At 41.4% G+C, this 20,600-nt stretch overlaps 1 protein-coding gene across 3 annotated transcripts in view; it reads left to right on the top strand.

Moving 5' to 3' along the window:
- The window catches only part of FILIP1 (filamin A interacting protein 1), a 240,896-nt gene that overhangs the window by 189,193 nt on the left and 31,103 nt on the right, over positions 1 to 20,600 (top strand). For 2 of the 3 annotated variants that reach the window (XM_030199051.1, XM_030199052.1), the window contains exon 5: positions 15,934 to 18,742. In XM_030199051.1, the coding sequence (XP_030054911.1) occupies positions 15,934 to 18,742 (2,809 nt within the window). Of the gene's footprint in view, positions 1 to 9,087; positions 9,168 to 15,933; positions 18,743 to 20,600 lie in introns of those variants that run through there. The other variant, XM_030199053.1, reaches the window with a different exon arrangement.

The raw sequence follows: 20,600 nt of genomic DNA, 5'->3' as shown, positions 1-20,600 counted from the left end.
TGCAGAGTGCCAGATTCTACTACTACTAATCATTTCTATAGCACTACTAGATGTGTGCAGTACTGAACATATTATATGCAGGTAATTTTTTTGTTACATTTGTACCCTGCACTTTCCCACTCATGGCAGGCTTAATGCAGCTTACATGGGGCAATGGAGGGTTAAGTGACTTGCCCAGAGTCACAAGGAGCTGCTTGTGCCTGAAGTGGGAATCAAACTCAGTTCCTCAGTTCCCCAGGACCAAAGTCCACCACCCTAACCACTAGGCCACTCCTCACTTTTTCTCAGTCCCTATTGGGCTCACAATCTAAGTTTTTTTGTTCTTTTTTTTTTTTTTGTACCCAGGGCAATGGAGGGTTACGTGACTTGCCCAGGGTCACAAGAATCTGCAGTGGGAATCGAACGCTGTTCACCAGGATCAAAACCTGCTGCACTAACCATTGGGCTAATCCTCAACTGTGGCCACCTTGTTGGGCAGATTGGATGGACCGTGCAGATCTTTAGCTGCTGACATTTACTATCTGACCAACATTCAAAACTATTTAACCGGCCAGGAACAGTGCCTGGTCAGTTTAATAGCGTTTTAGTGCCTAACCATGGATATTCAGCAGGAGATAACTGGTTATCTTCGCTGAATATTCACAGCTAGCCACTAACCGGCTATATTGCGTGACATAGCCGGTTAGGCGCAGATATTCAGCACTAAACCAACAATGTTTAGCGGTTAAGGGGTCCTTTTTCTAAGGCGTGCTGGAAAATGGCCTGCGGTAGTGTAAGCGAGTGTTTTTTACTCGCTCAGATCCATTTTTCAGCGCACCTGTAAAAATGCCTTTTTAAAATTTGATCGACAATGGACATGCGGCAAAATGAAAACTGACACGCATCCATTTTGGGTCTGAGACCTTACCGCCACCCATTGACTTAGCAGTAAGGTCTCACGCGTTAACCAGGCAGTAAGGGTCTACGCCTATCAAATGCCTTTTACCGTCCGGTAGCGCTGCGCACCATAAAATAAAAACTATTTTCTGGCATGCATAGGGGATGTGCGCCAAAAGTGAAATTACTGCCCGGCACACGCAGTAGCTGGGTGGTAACTCAGAATTGGCGTGCGTTTGGTGCACGTAGGCCCTTACACGGCTTAGTAAAAGGGCCCCTAAAATAGGTCACATAAATAACAGGCCTATCTTTATCCACTAAGCATTTAACCGGGTAGCACTGAATAGCTTAAACCGGTAAGTTGCCGTGGTCAAAAATTAAACTGGATATTCAATGGCTGCCAGAAATGGCCCAGGCAGTCGCCAAGCTGAATATCAGGAGGTATGTTAGTATGGCTGGCAGAATTTCTGATCTCAGGAGTGGGAACTAGCCTCAGAGCCTACAGAGCTGCTGGACTCTTCAAGGGATCACAGGAACAGGGGACCCGTCTATCATCACTGCTTGCTGAGGAGAAGGAAGCAGAATGAGGAAGAAGTGCTACTAAACCCAACAAGAAAATCATCCCGCACATTCTTTGATCTTCACTTCCCCAACTGTAAAGGTCTGAAATACAAATTAACGCATGCGTCAACCTTTTCCTAACTGAGCACACAATTCTGGAACGCGCTACCGCACAACTTAAAAATGCTCTATGAACTAACTAACGTCCGCAAACTACTGAAGACCCATCTCTTTGATAGGGCATACCACAAAGATCATCAAATGTGAACTCCTGTACAAATATCCAGAACTGACTACAGTATTCGATTGTTAAATCTACTAATATGTTTTATCATTATCAAGTAACTCAAGATCCTCCTGTAATGCCAAATGTATATGCTCTTATATGTTTTCACTATTCATGATGTAATGTAAGCCACATTGAGCCTGCAAAGAGGTGGGAAAATGTGGAATACAAATGCAATAAATAAATAAATAGCAACTGAGATAGAGCCTCTCAACACCAGATAGTCCTCTGGGAATGAATCAGCTTTACCATAAGAACTGCAACTCAGAAAGGAGAATTAGGAAAACGAATATAGAGAACTGTAAGTGCTACTTTGATTTTACTTATGTTTACTGGGATATACAAGTGGTGTAAATATTCACTCTGAAGCGATTTGTCCCAGTTTTAAATAGCCAAGTTAAAAAATAAATTCCCCACAGTTTTGAGCATATTACGCAGTGTGGACTAATTAATTGACTGCAAGGAGTGCGCTGAGTGTATAGTTTTGCTAGTCTCGGCCTTGACCTCAAACCAGTCCCAAAATTTAAAAAAAAAACAACAAAAAACACTCTGATATTAACCTATCTTGATCTTAACCCGGAGAACGGGCTACAGGTGTGAAAAACTGAAACTGGTCCAGCAGCTCCCTGTTGAAACTATGTCACTAAGTTCATGTACAAGTTAAACCCAAGTCACCTCTGGGATTCTGGGTCAGTGTGACTTGTTTAGCTGTAAGGATAAAGTAGTGTGATTCTCTCTCTCTCTCATGGTATTCTTCTCACAAAGGGATCAACATAAAAAAATGGAAATGCTATGCTTATAGGCAGTTCAGTATTTATTTATTTAGTTACATTTGTACCCCGTGCTTTCCCACTCATGGCAGGCTCAATGCAGCTTACATGGGGCAATGGAAGGTTAAGTAACTTGCCCAGAGTCACAAAGAGCTGCCTGTGCCTGAAGTGGGAATCAAACTCAGTTCTTTAGTTCCCCAGGACCAAAGTCCACCACCTTAACCACTAGGTCACTCCTCCACTGTTGCTACTATTTGAGATTCTAAATGGAATGTTGCTACTATTTGAGATTCTACATGGAAGGTTGCTATTCCACTAGCAACATTCCATGTAGAAGTCGGCCCTTGCAGATTACCAATGTGGCCGCGCAGGCTTCTGCTTCTGTGAGTCTGACGTCCTGCACATACGTGCAGGACGTCAGACTCTCAGAAACAGAAGCCTGCTCAGCCTGCGCAGCCTTCTACATGGAATGTTGCTAGTGGAATAGCAACATTCCATGTAGAATCTCCAATAGTAGCAACATTCCATGTAGAATCTCCAATAGTATCTATTTTATTTTTGTTACATTTGTACCCCACGCTTTCCCATTCATGGCAGGCTCAATGCGGCTTACATGGGGCAATGGAGGGTTAAGTGACTTGCCCAGAGTCACAAGGAGCTGCCTGTGCCTGACGTGGGAATCGAACTACAGAGCTTCGGCTTCTGTTTACCCATCCAATCCCTCTCCTCCTTTAAGGGCTTGATTTTATAACAGGATTGCTATCTTTTTATTTATTTATTTCTTATATTTTTCAAATAATATAACTGTTTCAATAATATGACATCAATCTTGCTAATGAGAAACCTCTAACTACTAAATACAGCAAGTATGAAAAGTCCCGCTTAACTTATTTATCAAACTGAATGGAGGAAAAGACTTCAGATCCTCAGCTTACTGTTCTATACTTTCAACTGTAACTGCCGTGCAAACTTCATCAGTCTTAAAAACCTCCGTTAATTTAATTATTTATTAATTATTTATTTCTTTATTTTTTAAAATAAAGTAATGTTTCAAATATCATTCATATCAGAAACACTAAGTCTCAAGGGCAGATATTTTGATTTTGGTATGCCTCTCATCAGTTTGCTCAACAGAGCGCCTCTGTTTTATGGCTTGCTTCTTCAGGAGTCAAACCGCCATCCATTCACATTCTGTGTCCTAAATGGAATGAAATAAATGGGTAAAAACTGGAGCCACATGTATTTTTTCCAATTAGGAACTTCCGACAAAATGTTTGCTCACCCACTGTTACTTCTCTGATTCTTTGTTGACTGCTCAAACAAAGTCAAAATGGCATCAAGCTTTTTATTTTTTAAAAAGCACTTTTTGACCAATCTCCGACTGACATGCTACAACAATTTAAAGGGATAAACTGAACAGTGGTCAAGCATCATATTAACTTATTTTTAGACTTACCTTTTTACAGAAATACTTTCCACTTTATTCTATTACTAGTAAAAAAGCCCCGTTTCTGATGCAAATGAAACGGGGGCTAGCAAGGTTTTCTTCTGTGTGCATGTGGGAGTGTGTGTGTCCCTGCCCTCTGCCCTCTCTCCCTTCCCCTGTGCTGTCTGTCCTCTCTGTCCCCTCCCCCCTCAGAGTTGAGTCCTTCAGTGTTAAGTTTCCTGCTGTGCTGTGTTTATGTTACAGAGATAGTGAGGGCTTCTGCCCTCTCTCCCCTCCCCCCTCTGAGTCCTTCACTGTTACAGAGAGAGCGATTTGATTTCGTGCTTTGCTGTGTTTTCCTTCACTGTTTGTGTTACAGAGAGAGCGAGGGCGGGGCAGACACTCATGGGGAAACCGGATATCTCTCCCCCTTCACACTTCCGGCTGGAGGCTTCATTTAGAACGTTGGTGGTGCCTTTTATATATAGAGATTTAGAACTGTTGGGATAGTGGATTGTAATTTGTGAATCCACCTTTGTTCTAACTATAACAATTTACAACCTTTATCTCCACCCCATAAGGTACCTAAGACTTGATCAGTAACCACGGCAAACCCAGCTCGGAGCTGGCGTTAGGGTTTGCAAAGCATTGGGGAGGAATGGGGAGCCCTGTCCAGCATGCATTTGCATGCTTGCAGGTCCCCCAAACTCCCCCCAACAGATAGTTTTCCCTGGTGGCCCAGTGGCCTTCTCCATCCCACGACCCCCCCCCCTAACATGAGGGCACGGGGAGGGGGGATCTGGTGATCTACAGCCCTCCCTAACCCCTCCTGACAGCAAAAGGAAATCCCTGGTGACCCAGTGACCAACCCTACCCCCACCTGCCCTGGTGGTCTAGAGGCCCCTGACCCCCCATACCTTAAACGGCAGAAGAAGGAGTAGCACTCCCTCCAAGCGCCGCCTCCAAAGTGGCGGCACCCAGCCCTGCCCAGTGCATCCTAGAATGCACCGGGTGGGGCTTCCCTACCATCTAAGGGAGACTCAGGCACTATCCTTCACTTCACCCCTATGATCAGAACTAATAGCGAGTCTATATTTGCATTCTATGAGCTCTGATCATAGGGGCATTATAGCCCTGTGTTGTTCCAGCACTATTTTTAGAGTGCTGTTTGGATCAGCACAGAGCTTCTGATCATCGGCACATAAGTTAGCATTCTACAGTGGTACAATTGTGCCAATTCTGTTCTAGAATACTAGCATAAATCTACAGTAATGCACCCAAGTCTAGGCTTGACCACTTCTGCCATGTCTATGGCTGGTGTAAATGATGGCACCTAAATGCGACAGTTGCACCCATAAAAGCAAGTATTCTAGAAAGCACGTGCAGTGTTAGTTGGAATGCCCCGATGCGTCCATTCCCCTCCCAGGTTAATGCCCCCTGTGCAGTTGTGCACAAGAAAAGTTTATAGAATAGGGGCACAAGTCAATTATGCACACAACTGCTAATTAATGCCAAGTAGTACTTGTAAATGCCAATTATTAGTGACAATTTAGCTCTAATTAGCTAATTATGTTACATGCATAACTGACCCTATTCTATAACTGGGCGCGCAATTGCGGAATCCCAGCCTGTGTGATCTGAGACATGAATCTTCATATCCATAGTTTAAAGCTGTTCTTAAAACTTTCTTTTTCTCTTAAGCCTTGTAATGCTGGGATGAGGGTCACAGAGATAATTTCAGTCTTTTTTTGTTTACCAGGGTATGAAAGTGAGTGGAGGAGTGGCCTAGTGGTTAGGGTGGTGGACTTTGGTCCTGGGGAACTGAGGACCTGAGTTCAATTCCCACTTCAGGCACAGGCAGCTCCTTGTGACTCTGGGCAAGTCACTTAACCCTCCATTGCCCCATGTAAGCCGCATTGAGCCTGCCATGAGTGGGAAAGCGTGGGGTACAAATGTAACAAAAATAAAATAGATACTATTGGAGATTCTACATGGAATGTTGCTACTACTGGAGATTCTACATGGAATGTTGCTATTCCACTAGCAACATTCCGTGTAGAAGGCTGCGCAGGCTTCTGTTTCTGTGAGTCTGACGTCCTGCACGTACGTGCAGGACGTCAGACTCACAGAAGCAGAAGCCTGCGCGGCCACATTGGTGATCTGCAAGGGCCGACTTCTACATGGAATGTTGCTTGTAGAATAGCAACATTCCATGTAGAATCTCAAATGGTAGCAACAGTGGAGGAGTGGCCTAGTGGTTAGGGTGGTGGACTTTGGTACTGGGGAACTGAGGACCTGAGTTCAATTCCCACTTCAGGCACAGGCAGCTCCTTGTGACTCTGGGCAAGTCACAACCCTCCATTGCCCCACATAAGCTGCATTGGGCCTGTCATGAGTGGGAAAGCACAGGGTACAAATGTAACAAAAATAAATAAATAAAATAAAGTGTGGCTCCAATACTCTGTTTATTATTTCATTACTCCCCTCCTCCCCCAGGAGTGCCCTGAGGAGGAATTCTGCCCTGTGCGATGGGCCCCCTAGTACCCCCCCTTCACCTGACTCACTGCTCCAAAGTCACCACAGGGGAGACAATGGCTGGGGAGGAAATTTTGTGCCACCGAAATGTTTTGCTGGTTCGTTTTGCTCCAAGACAAATATTTGCCTATTCCTGTAATTTAGTTTAGAAATTGACAGACATGACTAGTGCCATTCTTCGATTAATGTGCCCCCCATGCAGTAGTGTTCAATTTTTTTTTCTCAAAGGATTTTGTGGTGAGAAACCAAATGTAGTCCCAAAACATCTAAAAGCATTAAACCTGAAAATACCAGCTAAGGTGCTCTGCTGCCTTCCCGCCTCTTCCTTTACCTGCACTGTGTATTATACAGTATATTATCAGATTGGGATAAGACTTTCTCTCTCTACTTTCATGACTTCATAATGTGATTTGGGTAACGACATTTTGCCTACAAACATACACAAACTACCGAGTATCCACAACACAGAGGGGTCCTTTTACTAAGGTGCGCTGAAAAATGGCCTGCGGTAGTGTAGACACATGTTTTGGGCACGCGCAGAATTATTTTTTAGCACACCTACAAAAATGCCTTTTTTATTTTTGCCGGAAACAGACGTGTCAAAATGAAAATTGCCATGCAACCATTTTGGGTCAGAGACCTTACGCCAAGCCATTGACCTAGTGGTAAGGTCTCATGCGGTAACCGGGTAGTAATGGTGTACATGTGTCAAATGCCACTTGACGCGCGTAGCTGTCACGTAGCAAAAAATAAAAAATATTTTTCAGATGCGCATAGTGGACGTGTGCCAAAATTGAAATTACCGCAAGGGCCATGCGGTAACTGGGCAGTAACTCTAATTTGGCGCATATTGGGCACACTTAGGCGCCTACACGGCTTAGTAAAAGCGCCCCGGCATTTTAAAAAATAAAATAGATGTATGGCATCTTAGCACACCATTAAACATAGCCCGATTAAATCAATCTTCTCCACCCCCACCAGACTTGCTTTCCAATGGATCTTTTACCTCATGACTGATTAACCTTTGATATTCATGATCAAGCATTACTACTACTACTACTTAGCATTTCTATAGCGCTGCCAGGGTTACGCAGCGCTGTACAAGTTTAAACACGGGGAGGGACAGTCCCTGCTCAAGAGAGCTTACACTTCAACCTTATACTGAGTAGGGACTCTCTATAATCGATGACCTAATGTATGCTACAATCCAATCTCTATAATCCAACTCTCTATAATCGATGACCTAATACATGTTACAATCCAATTTATTCTCAGCAACCTTCATGCAATACCATAATTTATTTTTCTTTACCATGTATGTATGCACACGGTATATGTATATACCATGATCTGTTCCATATGTGTCATGTTCTATGTATGTTACCATGTATGTATGCACCTTAATGCAATACCATTTGTGATTCTGTTACCAGGAAATGGCAACCGCCATTACGGCAAATGTAAGCCACATTGAGCCTGCAAGTTGGTGGGAAAATGTGGGATACAAATAAATAAATAAATAAACAGAGGTAAAAGTGTATGGCTGGGGATGTAAGTATTGTTGCTATCCATTTCCTACCCTACTAATTAAATGCTTTGGGTGTCCTTTGGGTGTCACAAAGTTCCAGTCAGTGCCTTGTGCTTCTGGAAAGAAAGTTTGACTAGAGAAATACATAAAGTTTCAGGGCTATTAGTGTTCTACCTTCGGTCTGCTGTAGCTGAGAGTAGGTTTTTTTTTTTTTTTTTAAATAAACGATATGGGAATGTCCTGAAGCATAGGAACCCACTTTTCCAAATGATTAATGGTGCTAAACTCAAAACAAAGTATTCCACCCTCAGTATTTGGGACGCTCAAGCACCCACAGAGCTGGAACCTATGACCTAAAGCAGTGCTTCTCAACCCAGTCCTCAGGGCACACCAAGCCAGTCAGGTTTTCAGGGTACCCAGAGTGAAAATGCATAAGACAGGTTTGCATTCACTGTCTCCTTGGTATGCAAATCTATCTTATGCTTATTCATTGTGGATATTCTGAAAACCTGCGCACGCCCTGAGGACTGGGTTGAGAACCACTGTCCTAAAGGACAAATCAGGATTAAATTAGTACCTGCAAAAGCCAGTAACTGAACTGAAGAACCTGAAACGGGACTTGGCCAATTCCGCATACCTAGTTTGTGCTAAAACATTATTGAAGCAATGGAGTGCATCATTATATTTGACATCAAGTTGCAACCTGGAGTGTTATGAGAATTAGTAACTTCAGCTGATTGTATTGCATCTTCTAACAAGGCAACTTGCTTCTTGAGTTCAGTCTGATTGAAGTTTGAATGAGAGGAGAGACACAAGCTGGCTTTTTATGCCTGATCTCCCTGTTGCTTTTGCTTTTCTGTGCTTGCATCTGCATGAGCTCAGCTGCTTTCCCTTGCTGAAAGGGCTGTCTGCCTTTCCTGAGCCACAGGGCTCCACCCCCTTCTCACTGACCATAGTAAATCTGCACAATAATGAGCCATATAAGGGAGGGATGACATCATCAGTAAGTGGTCCCAAGCCAGTTTGCACAACATTCACCTTTCATTGTTCTGATGACATGGTTGGAATGTGATGGTTAATTCCCTTTGGAGGCAGAGGGCTAAGCAGAGCCTGCTGAAGGGCTGGCAGAAAAAAAACTTTGCTGGGCTGCAGAACTAGAAAGTTGTCTCCTTTCTAAAGTTAGAGGTAAGCAAGCCCAGAGCTGGCTTTATTCAGCAAATGTTTATCTACTCTTTGCACCATGCATGTCACTTGTTAATGGGTTTGCTTGTGGCCAGTGGACCTTAGCTGACTGGGTGACTCCAAATAAGGGCTAGAAAACAGGACACAAGAGCTGCTGGGGAGCTGCTGATGTGACCAGCTGAAAAGTAGAGCCAGCCAGATGAACAATTGTTAGAGTAACCACTGAAGAAAAGACCTTCAGAAAAACAAAAATGTAACTTTTGAAAAGAAAGAGGATTGAGACAACTTTTTTTTCTTGCATTTTGATTCTCCCAAAAATGGGGAAGTTGCATTGCATTACACATTTGCCCATGTAAGGAACACAGTGGACTATGCTTTTTGAACTGAGGTACCGTGGGAGAAAGGGGGTGCTTTCTAGTGTTATATTGTCTTGAACAGATGTTGTTTTGTGTGTTACAGATATATTTTCTTCTTTCACGACACTATTTCTGTTAGAATATATCTCTTAGGTAACAGCATCTGTTGGATGCTAGCGGCATCTTAAGGATGACTTGGATTCTGCTGATTCTTTCAGAAAATCTTTTAAATATCCTGACAATAGGTGGCTAGTGACTCTCAATTCATGGAGAAGGTTAAAATGTGTATGGGGGTGGGTCAGTGTTATTTCTCAGCCTGAGTCCATAGTTGTTTGACGCATGCAGAAATAAGTCAGCAAAAGAGTTATAAGTGATGCCAATTTTTTTTTAATTTAGATTTTACATATTTGATGTAAACAAATGATCATTTGCAATCATCAATGAGGGATATTCAAGCATACATTAACTAGCATTTGCTGTTCCAAAAAGATTTTGACTAGTGAGCATGCTGCTGTTTCTATCCAGGCAAAAACAACAAAATGAAATGATCACATTGATGAAAAAAAATGCAGTGACCGGACTTCGCAATATAGGTATCAGTTAGCTCTGGGTTAAGATCTGTAATAGTCACTTTCAGTCTCTTTTGACCCATTGTGGATTTTATCCAGTTTCATATACACTACATGGCAGCAAATGACCTCTTGAAGATAGATGTAACAATGTCAACATTTGGATAAAGTAGTGTTGAAGCAACCATTTTGAGAGTCCTAAGAGTGATATATAGGTTTGTTAAATTCATTTTTATCAAATCTTTCACCATTTGAGCAGAGTTGGCCCTACCACTAGGTGAGTTATACAGTCACCTGAGGGGGGGGGGGGGGGGGGGGCGGAGGCAGAAAAAAATTCAAGCAGAGCTGACCAGGTGGAACTGCATAGATGGTAGGATCCACCAGTTGACGATAGAGTCGGCCTGGTTGGGTGGTAAGATTGCTGCTCCTCACTTCTTTTCCTCCTCTTCATTAAGGATGGTACCATAAGCACATTCAAAACATGTGGTCACATGGCCAGTACTTCCTGATGCTATCATTAATCAGCTAGACCCACGGCCATGCCTTTTGAATGTGCTCACTGCTGGCCTTAAGGAGGAGGAGAAAGAGAGGTAGGGAGCTGGAAGAACACATCAGTGAGGACTAGAAGATCTTTGTGACCCACACTTGTGGAATTCACTTCCTGTTACCCTGAAATAGAAAAGACATTTAGTGAAAGTTGTAAGCTTTGCTGCTCAAACAAGTATTTGATAGGGGTTATTGATTTCTCTTTTCATATTGTACATGTGGGGTAATTTTATACTATGAACCTAGACATTTATACTCTTATTATGCAGGTATATGTTTAGAATACTAGCATCTATGCAAAAAGGAGTGGAGGTGTGGCCTAGTGGTTAGAGCATTGGTCTTGACATCCAGAGGTGGCTGGTTCAAATCTCACTGTTGCTCCTTGTGATCTTAGGCAAGTCACTTAACCCTCCATTTCGTTAGGTACAAACTTTGATTGTGAACCCTCCAGGGATAGGGAAATACCCAGCAGAGGATTCATTTGGCAGGATTTTCCTTTGGTAAAGCCATGTTGCCTCATGTCCTGTAACCCATTGGTTTCTAGAAAGTTAACTATCCTTTCTTTCAGCAGCGACTCCATTATTTTTCCTACCACTGACGTGAGACTTACCGGTCTATAGTTTCCCACTTCTTCCCTGTCTCCACTTTTGTGAAGAGGGACCACATCCCCTCGTCTCCAATCCTGCAGAACCTATCAGATTGACTGTACATTTGTCTTTTAGATTGTAAGCTCCTTGAGCAGGGACTGTCCTTCCATGTTAAATTGTTCAGCGCTGCGTAACCCTAGTAGCGCTTTAGAAATGTTAAGTAGTAGTAGTAGTAGTAGAACCTCTTCCATCTCTAAAGATCTATTAAATAAATCTTTCTCTGAGCTCCTTCAGTATCCTGGGATGTATCCCATCCGGCCCCATAGCCTTGTCCACTTTCAGATTCTCCAGCTGTTTATAAACTTTCTTCTGTAAACAGCGCAGTATCCACTCCATTTCCAGATGTTCCCTCGGCAGCCAACCATGGTCCTTCACCAGGATTTTCTTCCGTGAACACCGAAGAGAAGTAATTGTTTAGCACGTTCGCTTATCTTTATCACTCTCCACATAGCCATTCTCATTATCTTTCGGTCTTGCTATTCCAATCCTATCTTTTCTCCTTTCTCCAACATATCTGAAAAAGGTCTTGTCACCTCTCTTAACATCTTTAGCCATTTTTTCTTCTGCTCGCGCTTTTGCTAGCCATATTTCCATCTTCGCTTCTTTGAGTTTAATCCGATAATCTTTTCCGTGATCCTCTCATTGCGTTCTTTTGTATTTCTTGAACAAAGCCTCTTTTGCTCTTATTTTTTCAGTTACTTGTTTGGAGAACCATATAGGTTTCCTGCTTCTCTTGTTTTTGTTTACTTTCCTCGCATAAAGATTAGTTGCCATTTTTTATAGCAGTCTTTAATTTTGACCACTGATTTTCCACATCTCCTACGCCTTTCCATTTTAAGAGCTCCTTCTTCAGGTATTTCCCCATTTTATCAAAATCAGTACGTCTGAAATCCAGTACTTTGAGTTTGGTGTGTCCGCACTCCACCTTTGCCCTTATATCAAACCGTATGGTGTGATGATCACTGTTACATAGGTGGGCACTGACCTGGATATTGGAAACACTTCCTCCATTCGTGAGCACTGGGTTCCAGCATCGACCCTTCCCTCGTGGGTTCCATCACCATTTGTCTGAGCAAGGCAGTTTGACAGGCGGAACATGACCCTTTTTGAACTGGCAAAATATCTTTTTTTTTTTTTTTAATTGAAAATGGTCATTTCCTAGATGATGTTGTGCTCAGTGTATCTATCTTTTTGGACCATTTTTGAAAAATAAACTTCCAAGGGAAAAGCGCACAAAATCAAGCCTTTGGGATGTAGGAGGATCCAGCATTCTTAGTAGACTGGCCACACAGACATCCCAGCAGAGCAGTGGGGCATCCTAGAGGGTACTAAAGTGGACTTTACATAAAGAGTCCCAGATACACATTTCACCATTATCCTCTTATATTGTATGGTGATTCCTCTGAAACCCACCAAAACCCTACTGTACCCAACTGTGCACCACTACAATAGCCCTTAAGACTGCAGGTTTCACCTATATATGGGTACAGTAGGTTTTTGGTGGGATTTCGAGGGCTCTCACTTTCCACCACTAGTGTAACAGTTAGAGTGGGATATGGGCCTGGGTTCCCTTCTTTACAGTGCACTGCTCTGACCACTAGGTTATTCCAGGGACCGGCTTGTTGATCTAATAGGACTGGCTATAACATCTGAGGCTGTCATAGAGGCTGGTATGAACTGTCTCACATCTTTGGGGATGGGAGGGGGGGTGGGTCAGTGACCACTGTGGGAGTAAGGGGAGTCATGCCTTAATCCCTCCAGTAGTCATTTGGGGCACCTTTTTGTGACTTGGTCGTGGTAAAAACAGGAGTAGACCAAAACATCTCAATTGTAGCCCTGTATGTTTTTGTTTTGTTCCATTATGGCCAAACATCATCCTAGGAGTGCCCAAATCCCGCCCCTGACATGCCCCCAACATGCTCCATTGTGATTTGAACAAACTGCATAGCAAAACATTTAGAAAATGGGCTTCAAAAATAGCGATTTGAATGTTGTGGCAAGCAGAATGTCCAAATGCTCCTTTATGTTACTTTTCAAACATTTTTCTCTTTAGAAATGAGTCCTTTAGGCATCTAATTTATAAAATTGCCCCTCAAAAGCTGTAAAAATCACAGTTAAAATGAAGCCATGCACATTTATACCTGCAATCATGCTTATTTTATAAAGTGTATATTTAAATCATGGCTCCATCCACACTCCACCTCAAAACATTTCCACATCCAAGTTGCATAAAAGTATGCATGTGTTCATGTCATCACAATACTTTATGTGGGAATAATTTTATAAGCAGCATTTTATGTGTGTATATATGTGCCATGAAAAAGCCTCTATGAAATTTATCACCATGGTGTACAGTGAGTGGTTTTCTGGTTGGTTAACTCTGTAGTACTCGATGACTGGAGTTTTATGGTAGCTAATTCTCTTGACTTCTAAACTGTCTTCCTTGAAGCAAAAAAATAGAGAAAATGAAACTCTAGGCCAGGGGTGCTCAATGTCAGTCCTTGAGGTCCACAACCCAGACAAACTTTCTCCAATGAATATGCATATAACACTACTTAGTAACCACCGTATTCTCCCGTAGCCAGTAAAGGTTCCTCCAGGGTCTGGCAAAATTATTAATAACATGGTTTTTCAGAAGTCATAACACCTGACGACGCTGACAGCAGAACGCAAATTTGTGTAGGGTGTGACAAATACTTGGGGCAACATAATCCAGCATGTGGACAGGACCGATAACTGGGGAGAGGATATGTTGGAGAAAAGATAAGAGAATGATCTTTATCGTACTGTGGTCTCTGACCAGTTTTATATACAGGCATTGTATACTGTTTAAGACTTTGCAAGTCTAGCTCAAGAATAGAAACGCTACACTAAAAGCTTTCTCCTCATATGCTGTTGAATAAGGAAGATCCAATTAATTGAAGAAAAAAAATTTATACTGATTTGACATCAAGTTTGTTAAGTAAAAGTTGCAGCTTCATGGACATTTGGAAATAAGATCATACAGTGAATGAGTAGAAGTATATGTTAGACAACAAGTTGTCATATGGATGGCAGAAAATTAACACACTTAACATTGTGATAGCGGTGTATAATTAGAACCAAATACAATGCTTGATAGTTAGTGGTATGAATGGAGTATGTGGGTGATGGTAGTGAGGATAAAGGAGATTTATTAACAATATTTTCATAGATATTTAAAAATGTGTGACACAGTACACAATACACAATAAAGGTAATTTTATATGAAACAAAAAAAGGGTGATTACTAAGTAGTGTTATAAGTACAGGCTGTAACCAGAGTGAAAGTAGGATACTCAGTGGGTGATGTAGCAATGAATATGCTTGAGATCTATTTACATGCACTACCTCCATTGTTTTCAAATAGATCTCATGCATATTCATTGTGGAAATCCTGAAAATCTGACTGGGTTGCGGGCCTCGAGGACCGACATTGAGCACCCCTGTTCTCGGCACTTTTTCCAACTGACAGTATCAGGCAATAGGATGAATAGCTGCCAAGGAGATCAACTAATGTTTAATGCAGTTTTATTGTGTGATAGCTTTAAAAATGGTGAGTTGTAAAATTTGTGAACTGAGTAAATATTGAAACACATAAAAAATTCAAGTAAATTTTGCTGAAATCATGATTTAATCCATTAATTATGCTTTCTCACACCTTACATTTTTTTTTTTTTACTTTATGGGAGTGCAGCTCTGGTTCTTGAGGGCCACATCTTAGTTTGGTTTTCAGACTATGCCTAATGAAAATGCATGAGAAATTTCCATGTGCACTGCCTCAGTTACAGTATATGCAAATCTAGATCAATGTGTATGCATTATGGACAGCCTGGAAAGCTTTCATGATCTGGAGTTTGATACTAACTCATGGTTTACTATGAAATGCTTATATACATAACAGTGGTTTGCACTCAAGGAATCTACATGGAAACATTTTTAAAACAAATAGGAGGAAATATTTTTTTCACTCAAATAGTTAAGCTCTGGAATTCTTTGCTAAAGGATTTAATAACACATTTGGGTTTAAAAAAAGGTTTGGACAAGTTCCTGGAGGAAAAGTCCATAGTCTGCTATTGAGACAGACACAGGGAAACCACTGCATGCCCTGGGATTGGTAGCATTGAATGTTGCTATTTGGGTTTCTGCCAGGTACTCGTGACCTGGATTGGCCACTGTTGGAAACAGGATACTGGGCTTGTATGGGTATTCTAATGTTCTTTATGTTCTTAAAGCAAGGGTGGGCAACCTCAGTCCTCGAGGACCCCAACCCAGGCGGGTTTTCATGATTTCTCCAATGAATATGCATGAGATCTGTTTGCATACAATGGAGGCAGTGCATGCAAATAAGATCTTATGCATATTCATTGGGGAAATTTTGAAAACCCAACTGGGTTGCCCACCCCTGATTTAGAGCATACTCCCTTTCTCTTGCATGGTAGTAGTGGATAACAAAGTTGATTTAAATAGATCTTCAATAGTAGTGAGGAATTTTAATTGAAAAATTACCAATGAATATACGTGACAAGGAAAGCAAAAGAGTATTGGCATAAAAAGAGTACAAATTATGTTGCATATGCAAGTAGTTTGTCTTGTTTTGTAATGCAAGTACTTTTGAATATTTTTTTTTCAGATTAAAGAAACTTCTTGAGCAGGAGAAGGCATATCAAACTCGAAAAGATAAAGAGTACACCAAAAGGCTCAATAAAGTAAGAGACGAATTAGTCAAACTCAAGTCATTTGCACTTATGCTCGTGGACGAAAGGCAAATGCACATTGAACAGTTGGATCAGCAAAGTCAAAAGATACAAGACCTTACTGAAAAGCTCCAGGAAGAAGATGAGAAACTTCGATCTGTTTCCTTGAAAGCAAATGAAGACAGCCAAAAGCTGATGAGTCTGGAAGCAGAGCTTGTGCTCAAGAATTCAAAGTATTCACAGGAGCATGAAGAAATGACTGCTAAATTGGTCAATCAAGAGTCCAATAACCGACATCTAAGACTTAAATTTGTGGGTCTGACTCGCAGAATAGAAGAGCTGGAAGAAACCAACCAAAACCTTCTGAAAGCTGAAGAAGAACTAAAAGAACTTCGGGAGAAAATAGCAAAAGGAGAATGTGGGAACTCTAGTTTGATGGCCGAAGTAGAAAACCTGCGTAAGCGTGTGCTTGAAATGGAAGGCAAAGATGAAGAGATCACAAAAACTGAATCGCAGTGCAAGGAGCTGAAGAAGAAACTACAAGAAGAAGAACACCACAGTAAGGAACTGAAACTTGAAGTAGAAAAATTGCAGAAGAGAATGTTAGAACTGGAAAAGTTGGAAGAGGCATTTAACAAAAGCAAGTCTGAGTGCTCCCAGCTTCACTTAAATTTGGAGAGAGAAAAAAGTGTAACTAAAGACTTGATAAATGAATTAGAAAATGTTAAGGCTCGGGTAAAGGAACTTGAGTCTTCAGAAGGGAGGCTAGAAAAAGCTGAGCTCAATTTAAAAGATGACCTCACGAAACTAAAATCATTTACTGTTATGCTAGTAGATGAAAGAAAGAACATGGTGGAGAAAATAAAACAAGAAGAGCGTAAAGTTGAAGACTTAAACCAGAACTTAAAGATAGAACAGGGTAAAGTTATGGAAGTAACCGAAAAACTGATAGATGAAAGTAAAAAGCTTTTGAAACTTAAAACAGAAATGGAAAAAAAAGTGTACAATTTGACAAAAGAAAGGGATGAGTGGATTAGCAAACTGAGAAATGAAGAAGAAAAGTCAAGAGAATTAGATTCTAAGATAGATCTATTTAAAAAGAGGATAGCAAGTATAGAGGAAGCGGAAAAAGAAGCAGCAGAAATAAGAGCAAAAAAAGAACTTGAAGCTGCCTGCCAAGAGGATAACAAGACTAAGGAGCTAATCCTTGAGATTGATAGATTGAGGAAACGCCTCAAACAACTGGAAGTGGTTGAAGGTGATTTAATGAAGACTGAAGATGAGTATGACCAACTAGAACAAAAATTCAGGACTGAGCAAGACCGAGCAAACTACCTTTTTCAGCAGCTGGAAGAAATGAAGATCCAAATTGGCAAAAACAAAGCAATAGAGAAGGGGGAGGTAGTAAACCAGGAAGCAGAGTTACGGCACAGATTTCGGCTGGAAGAGGCCAAAAGCAGAGATTTAAGAGCAGAAGTTCAAGCTCTTAAGGAGAAGATCCATGAGCTGATGAACAAAGAAGATCAATTGTCCCAATTACAAGTTGACTATTCAGTTCTTCAGAAAAGATTTATAGAAGAAGAAAATAGAAGCAAAAATATGGGGCAAGATGTCATGAATTTGACAAAAGAATTGGAGCTTTCTAAACGTTATAGTCGTGCCATCAGACCCAGCATGAATGGTAAGCGGATGGTAGATGTTCCTGTGACTTCCACTGGTGTACAAACTGATGCCATATCCAGTGAAACAGCAGAAGAAGAAACCCCAGCAGTGTTCATAAGGAAATCATTTCAAGAAGAGAATCATATCATGAATAATCTCAGGCAAGTTGGGATGAGAAAACCTGTGGAACGATCCCCTGTCCTTGAAAGGTACCCTCCAGCAGCAAGTGAGCTCAACATCAGGAAATCCTGGATCCCTTGGATGAGAAAGAGGGAAAATGGACCTCAGCTCACTCCTGAGAAAGGAACTCGAATAAATAGTAGTCCCGGTCGATCTGGGGAGATTTTTCTCTCACCAAAGCAAGGGCAACCTCTTCATATTCGGGTCACTCCAGATCATGAGAATAGCACAGCTACACTGGAAATAACTAGCCCACCTGCTGAGGATTTCTTTTCAAGTACAACTGTAATCCCTACTTTGGGACACCAGAAACCAAGGATTACAATTATTCCATCTTCAAACATTATGTCCCAACAAGTAAAAGGTGGTGAAAACTCAGAATTGCCAGAACGTGCCATGTCACCTGTAACCATAACAACATTCTCCCGAGAAAAGTCTACAGAAAATATGAAAACACCTTTCATCGACAGACCTACATCCCCAATCCAGATACTAACTGTGTCAACATCAGCAGCACCTGCAGATATATCAGTGTCTCCTGAATCCCAAGAAATGACCATGGGGCGTGCAGTTTTCAAAGTAACTCCAGAAAAACAAACTGTCCCAACGCCAATCCGCAAATACAACTCTAATGCCAACATTATAACAACTGAAGACAACAAAATTCACATTCATTTGGGCTCCCAGTTTAAAAGATCTCCTGTTGCTTCTTCTGAAGGAGTAAGTCCACTGATTACAGTACGACCTCTAAATGTAGCCAGTGAAAACAAGGAAGGTACAACTGGTACAGTTCTCCGTTCCCCTAGAAACAATCTGTCTTCAAGGTCTGTGGCTAATAAAGTGACGAGCACAATTACTATAACTCCTGTAACAACTTCATCCACACGAGGAACCCAGTCAGTGGTAAGTATGTGAATGACAAACTTCCATTTTGTATAAATAGTACTTGTGGATTAAGAATCTACACCACTGTGAGGTATTCCTATAATATAATATAATATAATTTAATATTATGCTTATTTTGTTTCTAGCAACTTGTAATTGAGTCAACACTATCTGCATATAAAATTATGCACTTGATGCCTTTACATATATAATTTCATGCTCAGATAGAGGCAGTCCAGAGGCAGTGGTTAGCACTTAAGAAGGTGAAAAAGAAGGGCAAAACACCTCCTGAAAAAAATTGAGAGGCACAAACACAGTGAAGGAATGGAGTCAGCTTCCAGAACCAGACTGTCTTTATTCCAACCAGCATTAACAGCACAAATGAGATGACCCGACACGGCCTTGTTTCTGCAAGAATAATGCCTGTGTCAGGGGTCGATAAACTCTCACAGCGTGGACTGCTGGTTTGATAGAACAATACCACTGATGAAAAACACTCAGTCAACTGGCTTTGACAATCTTGATCGCACAAAGTGCTGTGAAACCTCAGATAATTGCAATGTGGTGGAGTTAACTGAACCACGTTGCCATTCTCTGTGTTTTTTCATCGGTGGTATTGTTCTATCAAACCAGCAATCTGTGCTGTGAGAGTTTACCAACCCCTGATACCTGGACTGCCAGGTTCTGGAAGCTGACTCCATTCCCTCACGGGGTTAGTACTTAAGCACACACTTTAGCATTTTCATGGAAAAAGTACCCACACAAATACTAGTTGCAAATTTGTGTGTATACTTTTTTTTATACTCAGTTTTGAAAGGGCAATTTTCCCCTTTGAAAACTGGTATATATCTACAGACTTTACACTTCTATGCAAAGTATGGAAATTGCCAGTATAGCATACCCAGCTGTAAGAATAACCCCGAACCAGCAAACTGCTCCTTTAACATTTTGATTAGTGCTTCTGTCCAGTATATGGTTTTGTGCAGGTGAAGAGAACAGTGTCAGTAGTAAGTCATGCAGTGCACCATCCACAACATCTACCATCCATCATCCTTCCTGGTTAAGTAGTGCTTGATATCAGACCCTGTATAAATATATATATATAACCTTATTAAAAGCATATGTCTATGTAACCCACACACATGGCTATGTGAATTCTGTAAAAGTGTGGTAGACCAAGAGTTATGGTGAAGTCAGATGGCTACCCAACAAAGTGAACCCTTTGAAGCAGGTCAGTGTTTCTCAGCTGTGTTGGAAGATAAGGCAGACAGTTTGCAAGTGTCAAGTTATCTGTGCTTTATTTGTGTAAACTGTAATTAAGCTCTTGAATTCATTACCCGAGAATGTAGCAGAGTTTAAAAAAGGTATGGACAATTTCCTAAAAGAAAAGTTCATAATTCATTATTAAGATGGACTTGGGGAAAATCCACTGCTTATTTCTAGGATAAGCTGCATAAAATCTGTTTTACTGTTCTGGGATCTTGCCAGGAACTTGTGACCTAGGTTGGCCACTGTTGGAAACAGGATACTGGACTTGATGGACTTTTGATCTGTCCCAGTATGGCAACACTTAAGTTCTTATATAATGAGTTCACAATAGGATTCACTTCCAACAAAAGGTACTTTCTATGCTTTTCCACAGAGTAGCATTTCAATTATTTTATAGTGTGATATTAATATGAAATCTTTGTTCATTAGATTCATTCTGAAACATTGTTCAGATTGGCTCACTGATTGAAGGGGAATTTCAGGGTGTGATTACTCCTTTAGGGCTTATTTTACAAAGCTGTGCTACCGATTCCCATGCGGCAAATGAGAGCAAAACCATAAGGATGGAATGGGCGTCCTCTCGTTTGCCGCACCGGGAATCGGCTGT

This window comes from Microcaecilia unicolor, chromosome 3 (assembly GCF_901765095.1).
Source record: "Microcaecilia unicolor chromosome 3, aMicUni1.1, whole genome shotgun sequence".
Taxonomy (NCBI): Eukaryota; Metazoa; Chordata; class Amphibia; order Gymnophiona; family Siphonopidae; genus Microcaecilia; species Microcaecilia unicolor.
This window is presented reverse-complemented; position numbering and strand designations above follow the sequence as displayed.